The sequence below is a fragment of the Lissotriton helveticus genome, chromosome 4_1 (genome assembly GCF_964261635.1).
Source record: "Lissotriton helveticus chromosome 4_1, aLisHel1.1, whole genome shotgun sequence".
Lineage (NCBI taxonomy): Eukaryota > Metazoa > Chordata > Amphibia > Caudata > Salamandridae > Lissotriton > Lissotriton helveticus.
This window is the reverse complement of record NC_136063.1, coordinates 1,429,918,382-1,429,941,970: the sequence shown is the minus strand read 5'-3', so window position 1 is coordinate 1,429,941,970 and position 23,589 is coordinate 1,429,918,382. Positions and strand designations below refer to the sequence as shown.

At 42.8% G+C, this 23,589-nt stretch overlaps 1 protein-coding gene across 4 annotated transcripts in view; it reads left to right on the top strand.

Moving 5' to 3' along the window:
• The window catches only part of NUP153 (nucleoporin 153), a 454,031-nt gene that overhangs the window by 406,742 nt on the left and 23,700 nt on the right, over nucleotides 1–23,589 (top strand). For all 4 annotated transcript variants that reach the window (XM_078687970.1, XM_078687971.1, XM_078687973.1 and 1 more), the window contains 3 exons: nucleotides 11,690–11,887; nucleotides 16,248–17,096; nucleotides 19,306–19,677. In XM_078687970.1, coding sequence (XP_078544096.1) covers nucleotides 11,690–11,887; nucleotides 16,248–17,096; nucleotides 19,306–19,677 — 1,419 coding nt within the window. The remainder of the gene's footprint in view (nucleotides 1–11,689; nucleotides 11,888–16,247; nucleotides 17,097–19,305; nucleotides 19,678–23,589) is intronic.

Genomic DNA, 23,589 nt, shown 5'->3' with positions numbered 1-23,589 from the left:
AATGCTTTTGTGTTTAGTCTCGAACTTTCGTCCCACATTCAGAACGCACATACATATGCACATATAATTGTAGTCCGGAGAATTAATCTGTAACTTTCTTCATTGACATGCAACTTGCATCAGAGATCACATTTCCACTAATAATGCACTCATGATATTCTTGCACTTAATTGTGGTTTATTCTTGACTTGGGGATATAATTTGTGTGGGAAGTGAAACCGTAACCCATAGTGGACATGTGACATTAACTGAGCCTTCCATCTAGCACTGGAGAGCCTCATTTTGAGGTGTCTGATAATTGCATAGCATATAAATGCCTGCCACAAGCGTGGAAAATTTTCAGGGAGACCTGTATGTATGGTTCGAGAGGTTTGTGTGACATGACCTCTGTGGGTAGTAGTGGGGGTTATGTGCACTTCTTCTATGACTGTCTTTTATATGCAGGAAATCTCTATGAAAACAGACCGGCAATGTGACTGCCAAAAATGCAGTTGACAGCTGCTAAGTCTAACTCCTTTCACTGTGTACTAGTTAATAGGGTAGAGTCTGAGGATATACTGTGAACCACTGCTTGAGCTGTGTGAGCATATCCACATTTGAAAACTGGTAAAATTCCTTGGACACAGTTTCTTAAAATCTCTAAAAGTATTTCCAGAAAAACTGAGCACCTTAAGATTAGCTGCAAAGTGTAATCCATCAATACGTGGTGCGCGTCCCTTTCGCTTTCGGCCATTGGCATGATTAAAATTCACTTGTACTATGTTCAACGAAACATCTGTCCTGACGAAGTTTTGAGGTAGCAAGGAGGCCACAAGTATAACTGTTGTGTACCTATTTACTATAGTCAGTGTAGAGACAATGGGTCAAATATCATTTAGGAAGAAAAACAAGAATGGAAATTGGTAATTCTTTGGGTGAGAACTAATAGAATGATTTTTGAACATAAGCGGAATCATTTTAAAGGTTGTGTACGCATGTCAAACATTGGGCCATGAAAGGCCAATGCAGTTTCATTTTAACTCTAAAAACTGATTGCTCCCCTCAGTTCCCCAGAACTTCACTTTTGTGCAATATATTATGTATGTTAGAAGGCACACGCCTGGCTTAGAGGGGCACTGGGGGCAATAGTATTGTGTCTCCTGCCTCTTTCAAACACTGCATCTGGCTGCTTCTACTTGTCTGCAGTATGACTATGGTGTGCTATGTGTTGTTCTTGAAACCTTGCCATTTCTTCCACAATTGATGAAGTACAGCAGTGTGACTGATGACAACCAGTTCAATCAAGGAAGTGGATCAGTTGGACAGTCTTTTAGTACCATGAGCAAATGTTGCAAGTTGCATCGTGATTGAAGTAGCAGGTTAGTTTAATCAATTCCACCCAGTTGGACATCTGCACTTCAGCTCACTGACTTCCTCCTGTGACCGGAGAAGTGCTTTCATCATGAATTGTAATGAGCACCTGTTTCTATCTGAGAATTTCTTCACTAGCACTTTGCCTCAATCAATGCCCTGACCGTTTAGGAGCTTTTTACAAACCAGCTCCTGAGGGAATACTTTGCTGTCCTCAAGTATAGTAATTGTCCACGTAAAGATTGCAAACTTTATGAAGAAGGAAAATGCCACGAGTTTTGATCAATTCCTAATGTAGAAGGGTAACCAGCAGGCTGTATATTAGAGTCCATTTCAATATACATTCTCAACCTGTGAGCCTAACTAATTATACTCCGGCACAACATAAAACCTGATGACCTACTGGGATTTCTTTCTTGGTACACAATGCCCGAGCAGCAGCCAACCTTTGTAAAGAATCACTCAACTGCTAAATTCTTCCTTGGAGTATAAATGTCAGGAAACTTGACAAAGAAATGGTCTGTGGTAGGACAAATTGTAAATAATATGTAATGGTCTGGATGGGTTTGGGGCAGTGCTACAGGAGTATTGAAATGCAGAACACTGTGCAGAGTAAAAAACAAAAAACGGTCTCTGCTCGTGACAAATGGGAAGCTCTCATCAGTTAGACTGTACTTATGATTGGCATCATATTTGAGTGAGCTTTTTCAACTGAAATGGTAATCCACGGGAGTGGTAGACCGTATTTTGTCTGATTCCATGCACTGCTGTGTGGGGCAAGCTGGACCACTTTCTTTTTATTTTTTTCAGTTGATGGCTTACCAGACTTTGTCACTGTCTGAAAGTAGAATGCAAGCAGGCAGAGTTTCACTTTTGTTTGAACTTTTGCCATTGAATGTTTTGAAGCAAGCTAGAAAATCTGTCCAAACTGGTTTTATATTGGAACCACTTTACTAGGCAGTCATGTTGTTTTCCTATCATGGCTTGTCCCACAGCTTAAATAATGCCCCCAACCATATTTTGCAGTGTATTCATTCGGGTCTCAACAATGAATGGGGAATCATAAAGTAGTGTCTGTAATTTCAAGAAGTTTAAGATAACAGCCAGACTGGATTTGGCTGCTTATGCCAGCCATTCATAACTAAAAATGCAGCTCCCCGCTGGATGTCAGGTTGAAGGCGGGAGCTATACCCTGGTTTTACTGTTGATTGTGAGAGGGCATGCCAGCACTCTAATGTCCCTTTATTTGTTGCGGTGGCACTATGAAGGAACACCTAGTGACATTAAAGAAGCATTTTCAGACTGAAGCCTCCCCCCATATTCTTACAAACCTTGGAAATCACAATCAGCTGTCACCTGGCTCCATTATCCCTTCATACTGTCTGTCAGGGTTGCAACCCAATCAGTGACTGGCAAAGAGTCCTTGGCTAATGATGATCATGCTCTTTGTAGAGCATAGTGCTTATTATTGATGTCATAGTGGCACCTGACTTTCATATCCCACCAGGGAATAATGTCAGTCCTCTTCCCCAGTGAATGCACAACCCCTGTTATGTAACTGGAGCCTAGCATGCCCCAGGATAGCCTTGGAGAAATAGTAATTATTAAACCCAAACAGGAGGCCACCCTGGCCCAGCAACCCTTAATGGGAGTTTCAGGTACCCGTCGTAGCTCTGATCATCTCTACCTCAGCTTCTGCTGTGGCTGGGAAGGCCAGAAACATTATGCGAGTAGTGTCTGGCTGAGGCCGATGTCCACAGAGCAGCAGTGGCTGAGTGGCTGGGGCACTTGGGACTCCCCTTCCATTTGAGGTAAGTCAGCCCTCTCACCAGTCAAATGGAGAACTTCCTTCCAAGATAAAGTGACAGGTTTCACTTTGTTAGAGGGCTTACACTTGGTAGCTCTTTTCTGACATTCCTTCCCCAACTTAACGTTTACTGAAAAGAGGGGCATTTTGATTGTGACAGGTAATGCCTCCGGCAAGGGCTGTGTAATTTAGAAGTAGGAGTTTCGCCCGCTGAACTTTTCAGTAGTGCAGTTCTGAGAATTAAATTCCGTATTGGATTATGAACTTTTTGAGCCTCAGTGAATTTTGAAAGGTTTCAGCAGTGCACCGAGGATGGTAATGAACTTTTTCTTTTAAATATTTTGATAAAATGTTATAACAATTTCAGTAAATGAATCCATTAATTAACTTAGCATGTTCTTTGGTTTCAAAATTAAGAAAACTATTTTACTTACCGATTGTAGTATGGTGACAAACAACATTCTTATTACACATCTATGATGGTCTGAAGGTCTGGTTGCTTTTTTCAGTTTTTCTTTTTTTGTAAGCAGTTATCTTGTATTTTCACAGTGTTTGATATTGTCTTGCTGTCATCTCTTAAAATCTCGTTTCATATTCTACTACTAATTTCTAGTCAAATATTTTCTGCAACCTGTTTTACATCTTTTGACTTCCAAATGTTACCTTCTGCTTTAGCAAAGCACATGTATTTCTCAATACTTTAGGGAAGAAAGATAATCTGCTGGCTGAAGTAATTTCTTTGTAGTAGTTCATTCAAGACTCATTGCGAGTAACCGTTGTTTCATTGACTTCTCCAGTTTTGCTGCTTTCTCGGTTTTATGATAAATGTGACCAGTGTAAGTCTGTTCAAGATTTTTGATGTTTGTGAGACAGTTGCAGTTTTCTGTTTGACGGATTACGTTATTAGATCAATACATCCATGTGAATCTTGCAGTTCTTAAATTAGCTCTTGCATTGTATTATTACATCTGTGAACTGCTATCATTTTTGCTTCATAAAATGATGTTTTAAAATATTTAGGCCTTATTTTTCACCATAATGATCTATGGTGATTAAATGTGCTTGTTCCAGAAGCTCTGACCGTTATTAGGGACTGTTTTGCCTGCACTCGTCCTTTGTCTACATACATTGTTCACTCCTCTATGCTAGTTGTGTGGGCAAGGAACTACAGTCTACCTCCACTAGCACTCAGATTACCTGACTGAATCCTCAACATTTTCTCTGGATCATTCTTTGACCTTAATGGTGTTGTTCAGTAGATCTTCCAATGGCACCACATACAACATTGTGCTGTCTGCTTTTGTTCCTACTCACCTTGAATGTATGTATTGGCGCAGTTTTTGTGTTCTGCATACTCACGAGTTGGAAAAGATTTGGCCCACATTAGAATTGTTAATTAATAAATCACTTTCCCTATTTTCTTTCCAATTCTGTTTTTTGTTTGTTGCACACAAGTAATTATTGAACACAATCATTTTTGAATTTTTGTTTGCTTCCATTTTCACAAATGTTACGTACAGGTTAATTTCATCCAGGTTTTTTGTTTTAAACGAATGAATTTTTTGTATATATTTTGCTACAGCCCAAGCGTGTAATACTTTCAGTCTGACTTTAGATAGTGAAACATTGAGTGGAAAAAATACTTTTTCAACACTCGAAAAATCATATAAATGTTACCAGACCTGCAAGTTTTGTGATCTTAATAATCTACTAGACCTACCTGTAACGTACTTGACCTGTAAACTGGTCTCAAATTGTGATTCTAGGCAAATATTGTATTTCACAGAGTTGTCTTTTTCTTCATTATCATGTGAGAGCAGCTTCAAATATGCAAGTTAAGCATTGGACAAAAAGTTTGATTTAATAGAGTAAACTGTTGCTCTATGTATAATGAGCATCTAGCCCACATATAGGGTACACATGACAGCACTTGCCTCTTAGGTCACTTATAGCATTTATTTATTTATTTATTCAAAGTTTTATATAGCGCGAACAAGATCCTTACAGATATCAGAGCGCTTCACAACGGAGAGAGGGCAGAAGGGGTGAACAGAGATAGTGGGAGCAGTATAATAGTAAAAACATGGTAGGATAATAATAACATACATAGAACATATCAAAATACAATCAGGTAAACAGAATAATATAGGATAATATAGGACGGCACAAGTCATTGACCCCACTACCTAGGTGTTCAGGTACACCTTGGGTGCGTGGAAGGCTTATACCAATACCCTAGTATAGAGAGAACACTGAGTGGGGGCATCGGGAGAGTGAATCAGTAAACTAAGTGTAACATATATTGGTCGGTAGTGAGAGCGTAATGTAGTGGTATCCCCACCAAGTAGAAGTATAGTGCCAAAGGCCAAAGTGAACAGAGGTACAGAGCAATGCAGAGTCTCTGATCCAGCACCTGTAAGGTTCAGGAGATCTTGGCCAGAAGGATGGTTTTCACTTCTTTCTTGAAGAGTGCGGTGGAGGAGATAAGCCTGGTTTCAGGAGGGAGCGCATTCCAGATCCTGGGTGCCATTCCTGAGAAGGAGCGCTTGTATGTTTTCTCTTTCCGGAATCTACGGGGCTTCAGGAGTAGATTTTTAGCACTTCTATTGGATCTCGAACCTCCTGATATAGACAACTTTTGAGCGAGGTAGTTGGGTGCATTGTGGTGCACGGCCGCGTGTGTCATGACTGCAATTTTTAGCTGTATTCTGGCTTCAAAAGGCAACCATTTTAGGGACTTTAAGTCTGGGGATATATGCGAATGTTTTCTTGAGCCAGTAATGAGTCTCGCGGCAGCGTTCAGGGAGGCTCTTAAGGGTGCTATTGTGGATAGCGGGAGTCCGCTGAGGGCCACAATTCCGTAGTCTATTCGAGGGATGACTAAAGCTTGCACAGCCGTTCGGAAGTCTTCGGCAGGGAGGAAGGGTTTCATTTTCCTCAGTGTGTTGATTTGGAAGTTAGCTCCTTTTGTGGCTTTGCTAACGTGCTGCTGCATGTTGAGATTGGCGTCGAGTGTGATGCCTAGGGATTTCGCCGAGTCCACGATGGTAGGTTGGACATTAAGTGCTGTTAGGTTATTGAGCCACGTTTGGGTGGTGGAAATTTTCGCCGGGGGTGAGATGAGTAGGAACTCAGTTTTCAGAGCATTTAGTTTGAGGTGATTATCGGCCAGCCAGGATTGAGTGTTGATAAGCGTGGAATTCAGAAGTTTGATATCTTCCGGGGATTGTAGCTTTAGATAAAGTTGTGTGTCGTCGGCGTACATATGGAACTGGACCTTGGAGGCTTGGAGCAGGGTGGCGAGCGGTTCCATGACGAGGTTGAACAGTGTGGGGGAGAGGGAGGATCCTTGTGGAACACCTAGATCTGCAGGCACGGGTGTAGATAGCACATTGTTGATCTTGAATTTCTGAGATCGGTTGTGAAGGAAGGACGAAAACCATTTGAGAACAGTTCCTGATAGACCCATTCTAGTGCTTAGCAGTTCCAGCAAGTTCTCATGTTTGACCGTGTCAAATGCTGAAGAGAGGTCAAGAAGGATGAGGAGGCAGGACTCATTGCGATCAAGAATTTGGAGGGCGTCATCAATTATGTGTGTCATAGCTGTTTCCGTGCTATGTTTCGCTCGGAACCCAGATTGATGAGGGTTGAGGAGGTCAAATTGATCAATGTGTTTTGTTAGTTGGAGTTGGACACATTTCTCCAGCAGTTTGGCCAGAGTGGGGATATTGGTGATGGGCCGATAATTGTTTAGGTCAGAAGGATCAGCTGTAGGTTTCTTGAGTATAGGCGTGACTTGCCCCACCTTAAGAGAGTCTGGGATGAGGCCTTGTTGAAGGGAGCTGTTGATGATTTTGGTCCAGAGAGGGAGGAGCAAGGGGATGAACTCTTTTACAGCATTAGCAGGTAGAGGGTCTGTGAGGTGATTAGAGGGCTTCAAGGTGCAGAGCAGTTTGTGTATTGCTTCTTCCGAGTAGGTATCGAAGTACAGCCATGATGCCTTGTTTTTAGGTTGAGTGTTAGTCATTCATTGTCATCAGGGCGGGGACAGGACTTTTTCTCAGTTCATGTTTAAAAATTCACTTATAATAATACATTACTAAAGCATGATAGTCTTGTCAGTAACAAACAGTACATTTTTAAATTAAATAACGACAAACTTTCCCACTAAAATGCAGTTTTATTGATAACTATATAATGTATACACAATCTTTCTAAAAAAGACGCCACACAATTGGTCAAAGGCGTCTGCATGTATCCGCCCATGGCCTATTATTGCGGTTACGAGCAGGGGCCGTCTGTTCTACCATCTGTATTTAGTTAGAGAGGCGCGCACCACACGTGTGCTTGTTTACCCTTCGTTTTATGTGTGCCACTGAAACCTGGTTCGCCACGCAATGTCACGTCAATGGAAAAAGTTCTCCCTTGTCCCATTTCGGCAGCAAAAATCCAACAAGACATTTCTCTCTGACATGGCAAATTCAGAAAAACATACATCATAATCACTTTGTGTTTCTCTCGCCGTCCCCTCGCGCAGTGACAAGAGGCCCGGTCAAAATGCTGATTCCTGCTTTCACCGCACAGCTCTTAACAAGTGTTCACTGGCTGCCGGCTGCTGTATTTATTATTCATGAGGTGCCGGGCGTGTGGAACTCGGCCATTCCACTGCACGTGTCAGTCTCGGGTCAAAGACGTGTCAATCCGCAGTCCCGCTACTCCGTCAAGTGCTCGCGCTGAATAAGCTGCTCCTGTTAAAGTCACCACCGATAAATTCATCAGCGTCGTCGAAAACAATGTGAAACCTTCGGACGGTTTCCAGAGTATGTGTGTAGTGTGAACCATACAAGTCAGAGGCTATAGCTCCCAAAAAACAGGCCTTTGTGTGAGTAAGTGCTCCATAATTATTAGTTGCCACCTTCTTTCCCGATTCTCCCACCACCCACAAATCCTATGTTAAATACTAGGACTGGGTCACACCAAAACCTCTTACTTTGCGTCATGTGCATTATTTTATTGTGCTTTTTACGAGAATTTACCAGTTGCGCAATTAACACCCATAAGGTGAGGTGTGTAAAAGTCACTCAGGCACAACTGCAACACTGATTTGAGTAGAAAATGTTTGAGCAGTGGCACACAGTTCCCACAAGACGCTATCTGTTCACACCAGTTTCTTGCAGTAAAAAAACCAAACATTGGCATAACCATTAGGCTTGCTTTTGGTACCTTATAAGTATTTAGTTAAACATCAACTGTTGCATGGCTAAACACTTATAAGGCTGCAAAGGCGAGACCTGTTTGCTATGCCAATGCTTGTTTCTTTGATCAAGAATGTTTTGCAGATTCTACTGTCCAGTCGGAAACCACTATCTGCAACTTCTCAACCAAATTGCCTCTTTAATTGTCAACAGATTGCCATCTTCAGTCACATGAACATTTCCCAAGTCTTACGTTTTCCATGTTGCATATTCTAGCTTTACAACCACAAGACATTTAGCCTTTAAACCAGTAATTCTCACCTAACCTTTAAGCGTTGTGCAGCACTGATAACCTATGCTACTGTACTAGCCCTAAACTCCATCAATGAGACACCATAAAGATGTCGCCAGCTATTTTAATGGCAGTTGCTAAATTGTAACCTTTAAAAGTATATATTTGCCCTTTCCATGCATGATTGCACACTGACCTCCTTCATGATACCAGAAGATATTTCAGTTTTCAGTCAGGTTCCACTTAACAGTGCCTTATAGGTGACCCTGACGGTGTTGAGATTGCACATCCCCACCTTCTAAAAATAGTCTTCTATAATGCTGTTCAGGCAGCTCCGGAGTAGTTTTTCTCTGCAAAAGCGAAAGGTAGTTAGTTATTTATTGTTAATTATGTAGAGTAAATTAAAAAAACTAGTTTGCATTTACTTCCGTTCCTTTTTAGGTCTCGGCTAGCTTAGGCTGCGCACATGCGCAGTCTCGCTGGCGAGATTTTATGTTTTTGAATATCTTGCACTAGCGAGGTTTAACCCCAACCCTCTTTTCCATTGGCTGGCGTCACCGTTTAGGATAAACGGTGGCAAGCCATTGGAAAAGAGTTTCCAGTGACGTACACTTTTCTCTTTGGCTGACTTTCTCTTGTTTGGCCATGGCCTCATAAAGATTAGAAACCCTTTACAGCAGAAGTAAGTCAGACGAGCCCGTTCCAAGTGGGCCGTCCGACAAAGAGAAAAGTCTCTGGCGGCAGTTTCCAGGGTCTGCCTTGCCACCTGGCTGAGGCAGCCACTGAGCTGTCTACTCCCTGGATCCCCAGCCGAGCACTAATGAACCTGCCGCAGCTGCAGTTACAACAAGCTTCTCCTGTTAACCCAAGCGCTGTCACTGAGGACTCTCCAGGCAGCACACGTGTTCTCCGCCGACAGGGCGGCTCACCTGCAGGTGCGGCTCCATCCATCCCCCTGAGCAGCTTGAGGGCAAGGCGTGTCGCGTACACCTACAGTGCAGCGCCAGGCCGCCAGCACAGGGCATGACAGGACTTGCAGTTGGATGAGACATTATTTTCCTGGTTCCGGAACAGAAGCCGGGTGCATGGACGTAGCTTCCGGTTAGAGCTCCATCCTTCCCTTGGGCACAGATGCTTCTCCCGCCTGCGCGTATGCTAAGATCCATGTCACAAGTTATTGTTTGCTCGTGGCTGGTGAAAGTTTTGTAAATGTTAAAGAATAGGACGTGTTAAAAGTGCTCCTTGTCATATATTGACGCTGTTGGGAATCAGTCACGTGTATAACCCATTGTAAACCTATATTTGCAATACCAAGTTGTTTCTAGGTGTTTCCTGATTAGACCGATTGTGATCGGAGTATTCATGTCACTCATCCCTTAACTCTTGTAAGTCATCACCCACTTTTGAATCCGTGCGCCCGTTAATCATGTCAGTCTTCTCAATAAGGGACGAATCAGTAAGATTCCTGCATCCTTAATCCAACGGTTTGCTATTTGTCATTTTGCATGGGTGAGTCCCCGTGCTACCATACGATAATACATGGCCTTCTTTTAGGTTGTGGTGTGGGTGGGGTATCTACTATGGTTTAGAAGACTTCTACAGTAACCAAACTCCCCGTTGTCCCTAAGTTTTGGATCATAGATATGCAGACCAGTTTAATAAATAGACATGCATATGTTATTTAGAAACTTTACTGATTCTCTCGACCATCTCTTCAATTGTGTGAGATATATCCATTGAACGGTAGCAGTATTCTGTGTAGCAATTTGAAATGAGCGTGATGAAAGCGAGCAATGCATCTTGCTGCTTCGGTATACAATAAACCGCACGGTTTGTGTTATTTGATGCAGCCCGGAGCCCCCCTAGAAAGCACCCTTTCCTCAGACCTTATCTGCAGCTCCCCCGGGAGCCGCCGCCAACTCCAATCTTCCCAGACACATTTTCGGTTTTTCATTTAAGAAATAATGGAGCGTTTTGAACAGGATCTAGGGAGGAGGCGGAGGGCCTTTACAGTGATCACAGGAAGGTGGGGGCAAAGCAATGTCGGTGGCCTGGGGTGAATGTGCAAGCTTCACCCACGGACCAGTATTCAGCCCATCATCCATGGACGAGCACTCAGTTCTTCCTTCTGGGGTGAGTATTCAACCCTTCATCCATGGCCGAGAATGCAATAGGTCTCGCATTTGCGAGAGATTAAGCTATTGGCATGGTAAATGACAATGCCATTTATTTCTCTGTTTTCAAAAACAACACATGCATGTAAAGTTTGTAATTTACAATGCCAATAGCTAACTTTTGCGAAGGTGAGACCTATTGCATTGTAAATGCTTGTTTGGAATTCCAATGGATGTTTATCCAATAATGCAGATACATCGTAAGTAATTGGAGCGTACCTCAAACAGTAGGCAAGAGGATTCAAGTTGTGAATTGCAGAGGGGTGCTTTAACATTGGATAAGCAGGACAGAGCTCAGTAGTACAGCAGAGTTGTAAAATATATTTGTTGTTAAGGGATAATGTTTAATTTATTCTTCGTAACGCCATTTTTGAAATGGTGCTGGATGTTGCTTTTGCCTCATTTAGGATACGATGTTCATTATGGACTAATGTTACAGTGGCATGTGCATGCATGAAGCAGGTGACAGTGTCTTTCAGATGTTTACTTTTGTCACACTGATGGTTCATCCTTAAATTGTCAAATAGAAAGGTCAACCAATAAGTAACTGACAGAAGATGCCACCATATCCTATTTGCCTGAGCTCCTGCTGTCCACTTGTACCAGTAGACTTATTTCCCCAAAGCATGGGTTCCGGCCCGCCCCAATCCTCTGGAAGTTCACTGGATACCTTTCTGCATATCTGTTACTTGGCCTAGGTATAATGCAACCAGTAGGTCTCCAGAGTTTGGGTCAGAGTAATACGGTCCTCTCAGTTCTGTGATACAGCGATTTCTAGATGAGAAAGTAACTTTTTCCAAGTGAGCCAAGGAAGTAGCACAAGAAGCCCAGTAATATTACAAATGTAACATTAAATATTTTGTTGTTTTAGGTGATCCTGCACCTGTGACAAGCAGCCCTGCTATCTCTTTTTCTGCCTCTTCTGGAGGATCGATGGGGTTTGGAGACAAGTTCAAAAAGCCAGAGGGAGCCTGGGACTGCGACACTTGCTTAGTGCAAAACAAGCCTGATAGTACTAAGTGTGCAGCGTGTCAAAGCGCAAAGCCTGGCACGAAAGCTGAGGTTACAGGTAGGAATAATTTTGCTTGTAGGCATTGAGCAAATTTGCTACACCGGAGGAGAAGATGAATTGGCAGTGTGGCCTGTGCTCCTTTTTTTGGGGTATTTTCCATGTGTAAAATGTTTTATAATGTATTGCACCTTTTTTCTACCTAGTGGAGTCTTACACATAAGTTCTATATTGTGATAGTAATAGTAACATAGCCATGTAGGATAGGGTAAATTGTGAATACAATTCTAATAACAATAACTAATGATTAAGGGTGAGTATTGATTGCCTGATAATTCTTCTGTGATGGTTTACGTGCCTTGCATTCTCTTTAAAATGCGGTCTGTCAGGAGTAGTATCTACGGGTTCTGTATGAAGTACTGAGTTTGACACACACATTGTGCAAGGTAACATTTTACTGCTAGATAAATAACTTGTTCAGAGACACTATTCATGTAATTTTACATGAAAGCTGTTATGTTCCTCAAGAACTGTGGCCCTGTCTCTGGTCCCCGAGAGGCGTGTTAACAGTATCCATCTTATTTCCTGCATAGCACTTGTCTCACATGCCTCCTTCATCCTTTGCACCGATGTACTCTTGTAAGCTGGTGACTTTAAACATAGCAATTGAAAAGCATGCTATTGAATGACACCAGAGCAGGCTTACATGCCTTTGAGAATAGAAAACAAGCATAGGTCTAGCATTTGGGACCTTATATGTCTTTAGCCGTGCAGAACATTATCTTGGGCGCTACTACACCAAAAACCACTTGATCCGCTCTCTGCTCAGCAAGGCGTGCTTTCTCTCCGGAAGATCATGAACTTCTGAGAGTGAGTCGAGCAGTGGCTGCTGAGACCTGCAGTGTGCCCGCCTCTCACCTCTGAGCAAGCCACCCTGCGTCAGAGGCAATGTAAAGCAGCCTAGAGGAAGGGGGTTAAGCACACTAGGGTAGCATTTACACCCCATCCATGCATACTTGGGTGACCTCAAAATTAACAAGTAATAGGAAGGGTATGGATAAAGCAGGGACAATGGTACGTTTGTTTTTTACTCGGAGCCCCCTATCAACACTACACCTAAAGTAAAAGTGAGCAGTACTAGTGCCAATGCATGATGGCTTACAATAGTAAAATTATTCTTATGGAGGAAGATTGAGAGAGAGGAAGGGCCCCACATGGCATGGGACAATACTGGCATTTCCCTCGGCATTCAGCACAAGATTGCCCTTGTTGTGGTACCTGCTCAGCCCCTCTATGAATAGTGTTGCCTTGCTGACTATGGCTGCAAAAATGCATTGTCATAAATAACTCCCATGAGGTATTTATATTTCTTACCCCTACTCATCGGCCATAATGTGCCCTAGGCTTGACCTAGCAAGATTATTGCGGTTTCTGTAAAGGAATAATATCAAAGACTGAGGTGGTCAGTGCATAGTTTCACTGATTGCATACTCAATTGTCACTTTCTCCTCACTGATCAATATCATACTCACAGTTCCATGTGTGGTCAGCAGCCAGTCGCCTACCCCTCGCCCTGCCTGCAGATGGAGTGCATGGCCGAGTGGGGCTTGCTTAAGTACAGAGAGTCCGGTTGACAGCGCATGGAATTTTGAGGAGGATATTGATCACACAGGAGAAAGTGACACGTGAGTACGTAATCTGTGAAACTATGCATTGACCACCCCCAGCTCAGACAACACAGCATGGCACTGCATGATACGATGATATGCAGAAACCAAACGTTCATCATATGTGCTGTCCACAATGAAACATTAATTGTTTAGATATTTCAAGTCCTTTCCCTATATCTTCTTGCATCCATGTTGGTTTATGGATTGGTACTGGGGTGAGCATGCCGTAGAAAGTTAGGATCTACTGTATCACTACCAGTGATTGAGTATAATAAGACTCTAGATACCCACCATAATTTAGGGGTAGGGAACATAGTTTTTGGTCCTGAAGAAACACTAGGAATCCAGTACTGGACCAGCATAGCGTGAAACATGTCGACCTGAATAGTGAAACCGCGATTGTTCTCTACAACACACTCACTGAGTAGTGGTGTATCATAACCTTGCACACACTACTGCAACTCTGTTTTTAACCTTACAGAAGGGTCTCTGAATAAAATGTGATCTCCTTTAGGTAGTTTTAAGATCACACACTCTACCTCACACATTATACCCCACACACCCGCATGCACCGTCACGGCTGATAAAAAAAAAAATCTCCGACAAAGAGTCGCCTTGTGGGGCCCGTGGGGTATTGCAGCGTCTGCCCCACGTGGAGCAAAACACCCAGTGAAGCATGACGCCCACAAGGGTGTTTAAGGGCAACTATTCCAAATAAGGAATATCCCTCTGGAACCATATAGTTCAACCACACCTTTTCTTTCAAGAAAAGGTATCTAAATTGGCTGTGGAGCAGAAAATTGAGTAGCCCCACTATTGCCTCTAGGGCAGTTATATGAAGAATAGGGCCACAGCAATACAGGATTGGCAAATGTATTAACACTTGAAGCACAATTATGGAAGGGGTATTGCTTAAAGGCAGGACAGCTAATAGCGGGTTCCAGCAATGGGACCTCATTGGCATCTCCCTGCTCTAAGCAGTGGGCACTTGGGAATGAAGACATTCACGCAATTCGGAGAAGGATACGAGCTGTCAAAAAACACAGGAGTACAGGTACACACAACTTGGACACCCCCTTGCCTCAAATGACTGACTGGGCAAGCATACCAGAGACACCTCAGTAAAGCGTTCCAACAGACTTACAAGGGACGCCAAATCATACTTTTACAGGACGCTACTGAACACAACTCCTGACCATTTATGTGGTATTAGGAAGAAAAGGAAAGGAGAAGCTCGCAAATGTAGGCATGGCGATGACTTTGATGCTACTAAGAGCCATAAAAGCTAGTCTGAGATCCTACACTGACATTCTATCATTGGAACTGATGTCACAAAATGAGGTCTACACCTTTTGTTCTATGTGTCAATTGTGGAAGCACGGTGGCCTTCTTCTTAAACACCATATTGGGCAGCAGCATAATACTGTCATACTGGGAATTGATTTGAGCCATTCTGTGGCCAGTCCTGGAAACAGGTGCGACTAATGCCACAATACATTATCCTCCATCTTAAATGAGGCTATATCCAAGTCTATATTGACCCTATGGTTGGTCTAAAGGTGTCCCAAAAGGCATAGTATGTGCGTGGTCTAATGTAAACTGTCCAACCATAGGAAAATGGAATTGGGTCAGTACATGGGTCTGAAGTGGTTGCTTATAAAAGCAGAGGTTGCCCCTTCAGATTTGTGAAACTGGGAACCATGGACGACTGAGCTATATTGAAAAGAAATGAGCACCTAAGTACCCAGGAGGTTCTAGATTGCTGAAGATATGCAGACTTTGACTGCACAGTGGGAAACCGACTCTAATGGGGCTTTGTGATTTGACCTTCCGATTTTGCATCACCCAAACCTCTGGAATTTTGTATCAGTTTTGTGAACTGACTCGCGTGACGTCATGTCATGGGTAGTTATGTTTATATGCAAATGTGAGTTCCTTATTTTGTTTTTTTATCCAAAAATACAGAAAATTACTAGTAAAGCGGTTTAAAAGCTTAAATACACATTGCTCTTAAACTAATTAATCATCGAAACAAACAGCCATGCTGTTCAGTGATAAAACCCTGAGTAGTAGTGCAGATAACCTTGTTGTGATATAGATTTTACTTTGACTTCTATAACTTTTGTAGTCCGTGATGCACCCATGAGGTCAGAAGTTTCTGGTACCCATTTTCTTATTTCTGTTATCTGCTGGCCTTCTGTAACCAGACTAGTAACATGTTTTTAACGCGATGTATAACCCATCACTAGCCTGATAAATTTATGGACTAACTGATGTTGCTGTGTACTCCTCTGGAAAATCCTAGGCTAATTATGATACTCCTTTCGATGTGAATACTGTGATGCAAAGCAAAACAATGCTGCATTGTCGTACACAACTGCAGTGTGCTTGCGGTCCTGTTTTGCTCTTCAAATTTTTGTTTATGCTATTTTTAAATGTATTTGTTAATAAAACTCAATTTTTATCTATGGATCGATCAGTGTGCTTTACAGGTAACAATTTATGCTATCCTGAGTCTCAAACAGGTACTTGGCATATCGATGACAAAAGTGCAAATGCAGTGGCACTTTTTTTTTTAAAGAAGCCATTCATAAAATCAGCTAGTTCTAGCAAATCGATTTGGTTTAAATTGTGCTCATCCCAATAAAGGCATTTGCAGCCCAATTCGTTTTGCCACCTTTATGATTCCAATGGGTTGTATCAGGTTAATCACAGCCCCAAACATTTGATGCAATTTTCTTATTTTTCAGGTTTTGGGACATCAGCTCCATCGACCGCAGCTACACCCTCGTTTAAGTTTGGCATTGAGACCTCTGAGGCCTCCAAGACTTCAGGAAGCATTAGTGGGTTTAAGTTCGGCGACCAGAGCGGCTTCAAATTTGGTGCTACTACTTCGGACTCTGGTCTATCCAGCGCTGGAACTCAAGGGTTTTCTTTTCCCAAAGGTGGGCAGATTTCATTTGGCATCTCATCTTCCAACTCCAAGACCGAGCCAACAAAGGACAGCACACAAGGAAGTACTGGCTTTGCATTCGGACTTGCCTCTGGTACAAGCAATCCTCCTGCAGCACCTCTTCAGTTTGGCACACAGACCCCTACCCAGCAAGAAAAGAAAGACCTTAAAACCACTTCTACCAGTTTTGGTTTTGGTTCAGTTTCTGCAAATCCTGCTGCTCAATCGGAGAGCACTGGAGACATTAATTTTAAGAAGGCGGAGGAAAAACCAGAGGCCACAGCATCTCCTTTCTCATTTGGTAAGCCAAGTGAGAAGATAAACGAGACCACAGCACCCCTTGGAGGATTTACTTTTGGCAAAGTGGATCCACCAAAAGAGCCAGTTTCTATTTCAACATTTGTCGTGGGGAGGACGGATGACAAATCTGATGCTGTTGGAGCCTCTGGACCTTCGCTAATGTTTGGTACGCAAACTGAAAAAGAGCCAGCCAAGCCAGCGTTTTCCTTTGCGAAAAGTGATCAAACCAAAGACGACCCTGCACGACCAACATTCAGCTTCGGTTTGGCAAAACCTGCAGAGACAAAAGAGACTGAACCGCCAGCTAAGCAGAGTTTGACTTTTGGAGTGTCGACAAGTACACCAGGTAAAAAAATCAAATAAAAACTTCTGATCATACAAGGGGAACTGAAGTGCTTGGTGTCGCAGATTAAATGATTGTAGAAAATGTAGGTGCAATATAGTAACTTTAGATGTAGAAAAGTGAATGTTCATTTTACCAGGGCCATGCTGTAAGTCAAGGAAGAAAATGCCCTGCTTTCTTGTAGGATAAACATTTATTGTATTACTCTTCATTGACATATTTGATCATCTGTCTCTACTACAAGGTTTTCATTCCACCTCTGGCGAATAGGTTTCCTGTAGGCACAAAGCCTGTCCTATAAATGCATTTCATTATTTTGCATTTGAATAGTCTTTCATACGCCATGCGACAAATATGGCCTTCGATTCTCTGTCCCAATCTGATAGAAAATAAGTCACAGCGGGTACCTCCTTGCCCTCTAACATGGGACATACTTGATCAAATTATTTGCTTACTGCCCCAATTTAGCAGTCTGTATTGGGGCAACTGGGACTTTGGTATGTGCTGTCGCGTATTCTCGAATTGATCTGGTGAAAGCTGCTCATCTAAAACAATGAATTGCTTAAAACATGAGTGAAAACATGAGTGATTCAGGTCAGAAACGCATCCTACCTATGCTTGAAGTCAGTTTAAATGGGAGCAGAGCAGTAGGTCACCAGCACCTACAAATGATTGTACTCTTGTTTAAAGTCCTAATTCCTGCTAGGTGTTTATGCCCTCTTAATATTTTGTATGTGTTGAGAGAAAAATGGATGTGGTGGCTTAAGCTGGTTTAAATGTTATTTAAGACTTTTCTAGCATGTGATTAATCTGTAGAAGGAGAGAGTGACAAACCGCACTGCTTCGAGAAACCTGTAAAACCGTATAACGTAAAGGGCTTTCGTTCACCTAATCATTGCAAAATTGGTGACTTAATGCTTCACTAAATCTGAGCCAATGTGATCAATGTGTAAATATACTTGTTGGCAGGCATTGTCAGCCTTCACATTTTGACAATGGAAATGCATACAGATGACCTGCAAACTGATATGGTGGTCATCCTGACCTATGAAGGATCTTGGAGTGCCTCTCATAGTGCACACCAGATGAACATTAGTTTGCTGTCCTGTAAAGTCTATAAAACGTTTATCATTGCCTTGGGAAACAGATTCCCCTAGCCACCAGTTGAATTGGAAAAATAGGTTTACGATAACCGTATTCAAATTGAGCCAAATGCTGCTTCTCTTAATGCTAAATCTCAAACTGGAACCTTGGCCCATACCTCACCGCTTTATTGTCCTGTATTTAGGCGTTCCAAAGAAATTGTAACTGCGAAAGAACAAAATGTCCAAAGTAGCTATAGACCATAAAATATATTGTGTGAAACTGACAGTAAAGGTCCTTCTTTGGGTTTCAGCAGTCCTAAGAATTACCAAGTACATTCAAACTCTGCCTGGTTCACAAAGCATAAGGAAGGGCTCCTTGCAATTGCCTTCCAAAATATACCCCAATTCATGAATTTGGACATTACGGCATTTCAATAACTAGGTGCAGTTGCTTACACCTGAAAAGTAGACTCTTGGATGGATTAACATGCCTGAAACCTTGTCCTCGTTAAGCTGTAGTTAAAATATCAAAGCAATGACCCAAAATGTAGCCTTTAATCTATTAATCCTACCACCAGAGTTTTCTAAGCTCATTGGCTTGTACCTCTGCTATTGATATGCTAGTGGCATACTCTCAAAATAATATTTTTATATATATCCCTGAAACGTCCTCTTGATTGCATGTGGCGCCCTACAAAATATCTGAAGATTAATTTTGTCCCTTACCTATTATTCTTCACATCTTCCACACGCTATTTGATAGCCAAAATGCACTCTGCAGGCAGTAGCTTTCTTTGTATTGATTAGCGTCACTTCATTTTCCTTGAAATCCATTTGTTGAATCTTTGACACAAGCCTGAACTGTTGCTGACTGATACTGGAAGCTGTGAATTAGCAGTGTACCTTTTTAAGCTCTAACCACATGATCGGTTTTACGATATTTCCGAGTTCCAGGGATTTGGTGAGCTTGATTCACTAATTGAGACTGCTGCTTGTTTTCTTGCTAGAGTTCCATTTAGTTGTATCTTAGAAACTTTGTGTTCAAGCTATTATATGGTCTAGTAGGCTCAACACTGGATCATATTTTGTAGGATTTCATTTTCCTTAATGTTCCTTTTTTGTTACAGATCAGGGAGCAGCAAAGCCAGCTTTTGGTTTCCTGGCTGCTACTTCCTCCAGCACAGCTGTTTCAAGCACACTAGCCGCATCAAGTAGTGCTTTTGGCAGCAACTCCTCTGCTTCGAACCCACCGGCCCCCACTTTTATGTTTGGACAAGCTAGTAGTACCTCTGGCAGCTCTGCATTTGGCAGCGCTAATGAAGTAAAAACACCCCAGTCTTTTATGTTTTCCACACAAGAGAACAAACCAGCAACCACATCCTCCAGCACAGGCACAGCTGCTGCTGCAGCTCCTTTTGTCTTCGGGACTGCAGCCAACAGTAATAATACATCTACTCCAAACTTCGGCTTTGGGGCTGTAAACACATCAAGTTCCACAGGTAGGTGTGCAGGGTCAAGTAACGTGTCTGGTTTGCTTAGTCTGCAAACAATATTTTATGCTTTACACAGCAGACACTAAAACAATATTGAATGTAATTCACCTATGCTTGGCATTGCAGCACCCTATTAGCGTGTTGCTGGGGGGGGGGTTATATGGAGGCGAGTAACTCACTTGCATTGACTGTTCTTGCGTTTTTGCTTATCCTTATTTCCATGTGCTGTCCATATTCTGACACTATTTACAGGTGATAGGAAAAAAATGGTTTTAACACTGTTGGGATCACTGACGCTTGCACTTCATACTACATCAAAAACATGTACTCCTACCTAAACATCTGTCCTCTTTTGGGTTGATCTAACTAATCGTCAGTGTTTAGCAGTAGGCTATGCAGGTATTTCCTCAACGAAAATATATGGTTACCTGTAGCTACACTTTCTGCCTCCACCTTTTCCATTTACTGATTTCCTTTACCTTGCTCCCAAGCTGCCCCTGCCAAAAAAGCACAAGGGCTGAGGTCACCTCCTTGTTTTTTATTGTCGTTGTATTCCAACTCCTTTTAACTTTCTTATTGTTCGACTCTGATATTCAAATGCCTGCATTAGAGCCAGGAAATCCCTCTTGACCTATATATAGCCCAAGTTCATGAAACTAATTTAGGAGAAGGGGTACAGCTTTGGCAATGTTACAGCCCACATATTTTATCAGAACCATCTCACTGCTTTTATGGAAGCCTTACATTTAACCAACACACCCAGGCCACCTTCCTTAGCAAGAGTCGGATTACAAATAACCCTCTAAATGCTACACAACTTTTGAGAATGCATGTACCCTAGCTAATAATGCAATTGGTCAAACTGTACCAATGTTCTTAAGATTTACCCTACCAATCAAATCGTATGTGTCATGTCTTATGAAGTGTTTTGGATCAGAGTTCAAATGATCATTTCGTGTGTAGCGGTGGCTGCTTCATACGTCGTCTGAGCCGCAAGCATATGCAATGCTGGTTAGCAGAGGATCAACACAAGACCAGTATATTCCACAAACAACCTAATCCTCCAGAGTGCAAAGAAAGAAGCCTACTGCCTGAACCGAGACTTGCTCCTCTTCCACCAAGCCCTCACGTAAACCAGAAGGCTTTCTACCTCTGTATTTATGAAGCTTTTCTCCACTACTGTATTTTGCACTCATTGATTTGACTTTTCCCAATGTAATTAAGGAGTTATTCTCTGCTCAGCCTCGTTACTAGAAAGGGCCAATATCCACCCATCCAATATTCCAAGCTGAAGATCCCCAGTGGTATTCTTGAGGCTGCCTCCCAAAAGGATGAGTGAGAACATGTCTCAGTTGCCCTACCACTGATTAAGTCAACTGGAAGGAGAACAGGCTGGTTCTTCTCAGTAGTTTGCATCTGCACTCACTGAGAAAGCTCCCAACCTCATGCTGACAATCCTGATGATGGTGACGACAAACCTATTTCTGAATCTTCAGAATGTCAGTGGGCTGGACACTTCTCCAGACATTAGTCATAAAAGGGTTATGCATGTACCAAAATCTGGTCTGGTTGTTCCTATTTCATGGTGCCGTAAGAGGATGGAGGCCTTGTCTTACAGAGGTCATTGGATTTACATGATGCCTATTTTCCCATTTGCATCCTGCAGTTTCAGGTAGGCCAAGAGCACTTTCAGTTCTTCATTCTTCCGTTTGGCCTTACCAGTGCACCCAAGTTGTTCACAAAGGTGATCGCAGCACATCTGCGGAGCTTGGAAATACCGGTCTTCCCATACCTTGGCGACTGGCTACTGAGCGCGAGCTCGCCTCAAACAGTTGTAAGCTATCTCCAGATGACGATTGCCCTGTTGATATTGTTGGGCTTCTCAATCAATGTGTCAGTCACACCTGATTTTCACATCAGCTCACCTTCTTTGAAGCCATTTGGTATATGGTGCTCTTCTGAGCCTTTCCTCTGCATCAATGAGTCCAGGCCATTCAAGCTCTGATCTCGATGTTTCAACCCATCACCTGGGTCTTAGTGAGAGCGGCTCTGAGGCTTCACATACTCTTGACCTCCTGCATCCTGCTTGTGGACCACTCTGGGTGGCACATGCATGCAGTGCAGTGGGATCAGTAGTCTGTGGGCTCAACACCAAGGAGGTCCTCTTCATTGGTTTCCTCCTTTTCTCCTTAGACAACTTTGAGGACCTAGAACAGCATGTCTTCAAGGCCAACCTTACCCAGCGTCACACCCAACGCTAGTCACATGCGTGCCATTAAAAAGTTGCCTGACTGCTCCTTAACAGCCTTAGAGTGCACAGATCAGCCATCCCTGTTCAAATCATCTGTTGTAATACGTTTCTTGAACGGGCTGAGCCACATGTCCTTCCAACATCTGTTGTGATGCAGCAGTGGGACCTACTTTGGTACTCACAAGCCTGATGTGCACACCCATTGTAGTGATGCACTGTTGCTCTCGCCATCTACTGACCATAAAAGCTGTTTTTCTCATCACTATGACCTGTGCTTGGGGAGTGAGTGAACTTTAGGCTTTGTCCTTGTAACTATCATATACATCCTTCTTCCCGGTCTAGTTGGTCCACTGGTCAAAAGCAGCATTTCTGCCAAAGATAGTCATGCCCTTTTTCATAGCGCAAGCATCACCTTGCTGGCTTTTGACACACCGTGAAATAGGAAGATCTCCACCTTCTTGATCCTACGAGGGTCCACTGCTTTTGCATTGATTGGACCTCCACATTTTTGGACTCTGTTGGTGACGTGTTGAGTGATTTAACTCTCAGGTTCTCTAACTTTACGGTGCTGGGTGACCTCAACCTACATCTTGAGGCCCCAACGGATCCTGGAGTCAGTTGCTTCCTAGACACAATTGAAGTGTTGGGACTTACTTTGGTGAATCGCGAACCCACCCATCAAGCAGGACACCTATTAGATGGCATCTGCTCTAATTTTTCCAGCCTGATAGTCAAACCCCCCTGCCCCCAGGTATGGACAGATCATTTTTTAATTCCCTTTTTCATAGCTGAAACTCGGAAATCCTCTTTTAACTTCTTAAAATGTACGGATAATCCTCATACGAAATCCACTCCGAATTGGAAATCATTAGCCAGGAGAGTTGACATCGTTGAAAAACTTAAAAATGAATTACCAGCTCTTGCCGGTTGTACGTCTTTAGATTACCAAATCTTCTGTGATTGGATTGCTGGAGCTGGCAAGTTGCTCACATCACCTAACAATGAGAACATGAAACCTAGGAATAAGAAAAAAAATGCTCCGTGGTTTTCACCAGCTCTTAAGGCTGAGCTAGGCGAAGTGAAAACGCTTGAACGGAGGTGGCGTCGTAACTACGACACCGCCGCACGCAACATCTATAAAGCAGCTAGGCGGAAGTATCACGTAGGACTAAAATTAGCAAAAAAAGCCTACTACCTTCAGGCCATTTCTTCAGCAGGCCAAGAACAAAAAGCTATCTTTAGGATTGTTAAGGATTTTATCAATCCTTCAGCTCTATCGCAAGAGATCCCCCCATCGCAAGATCTATGTAACGCGATATCTGATTATTTTGATAACAAAATCCTAACCATCACTAATACCTTTCCATCAGAATCCATCACCACAAAGGATGATGAAGAGATAGCGAACACTACTTCCCCCCTCCGCTTTGACGAGTTCGCCCCAGTCTCCCTGGAGGAAACTGCTAAAGCCATTTTAGCCAGCAAATCAGGTTCCCCCTTTGATCCCTGCCCTTCTCCGGTGTTGCACCACTTAATAGAGATAGTTAATCCTATGATTAACAGTATCATCAATTCTTCTCTAGCAACAGCAAGTATCCCTGATAATTGGAAACTTGCAGCTGTCAAGCCACTCCAAAAAAAGGCCCTGGCCGATCCCACCACCCTTT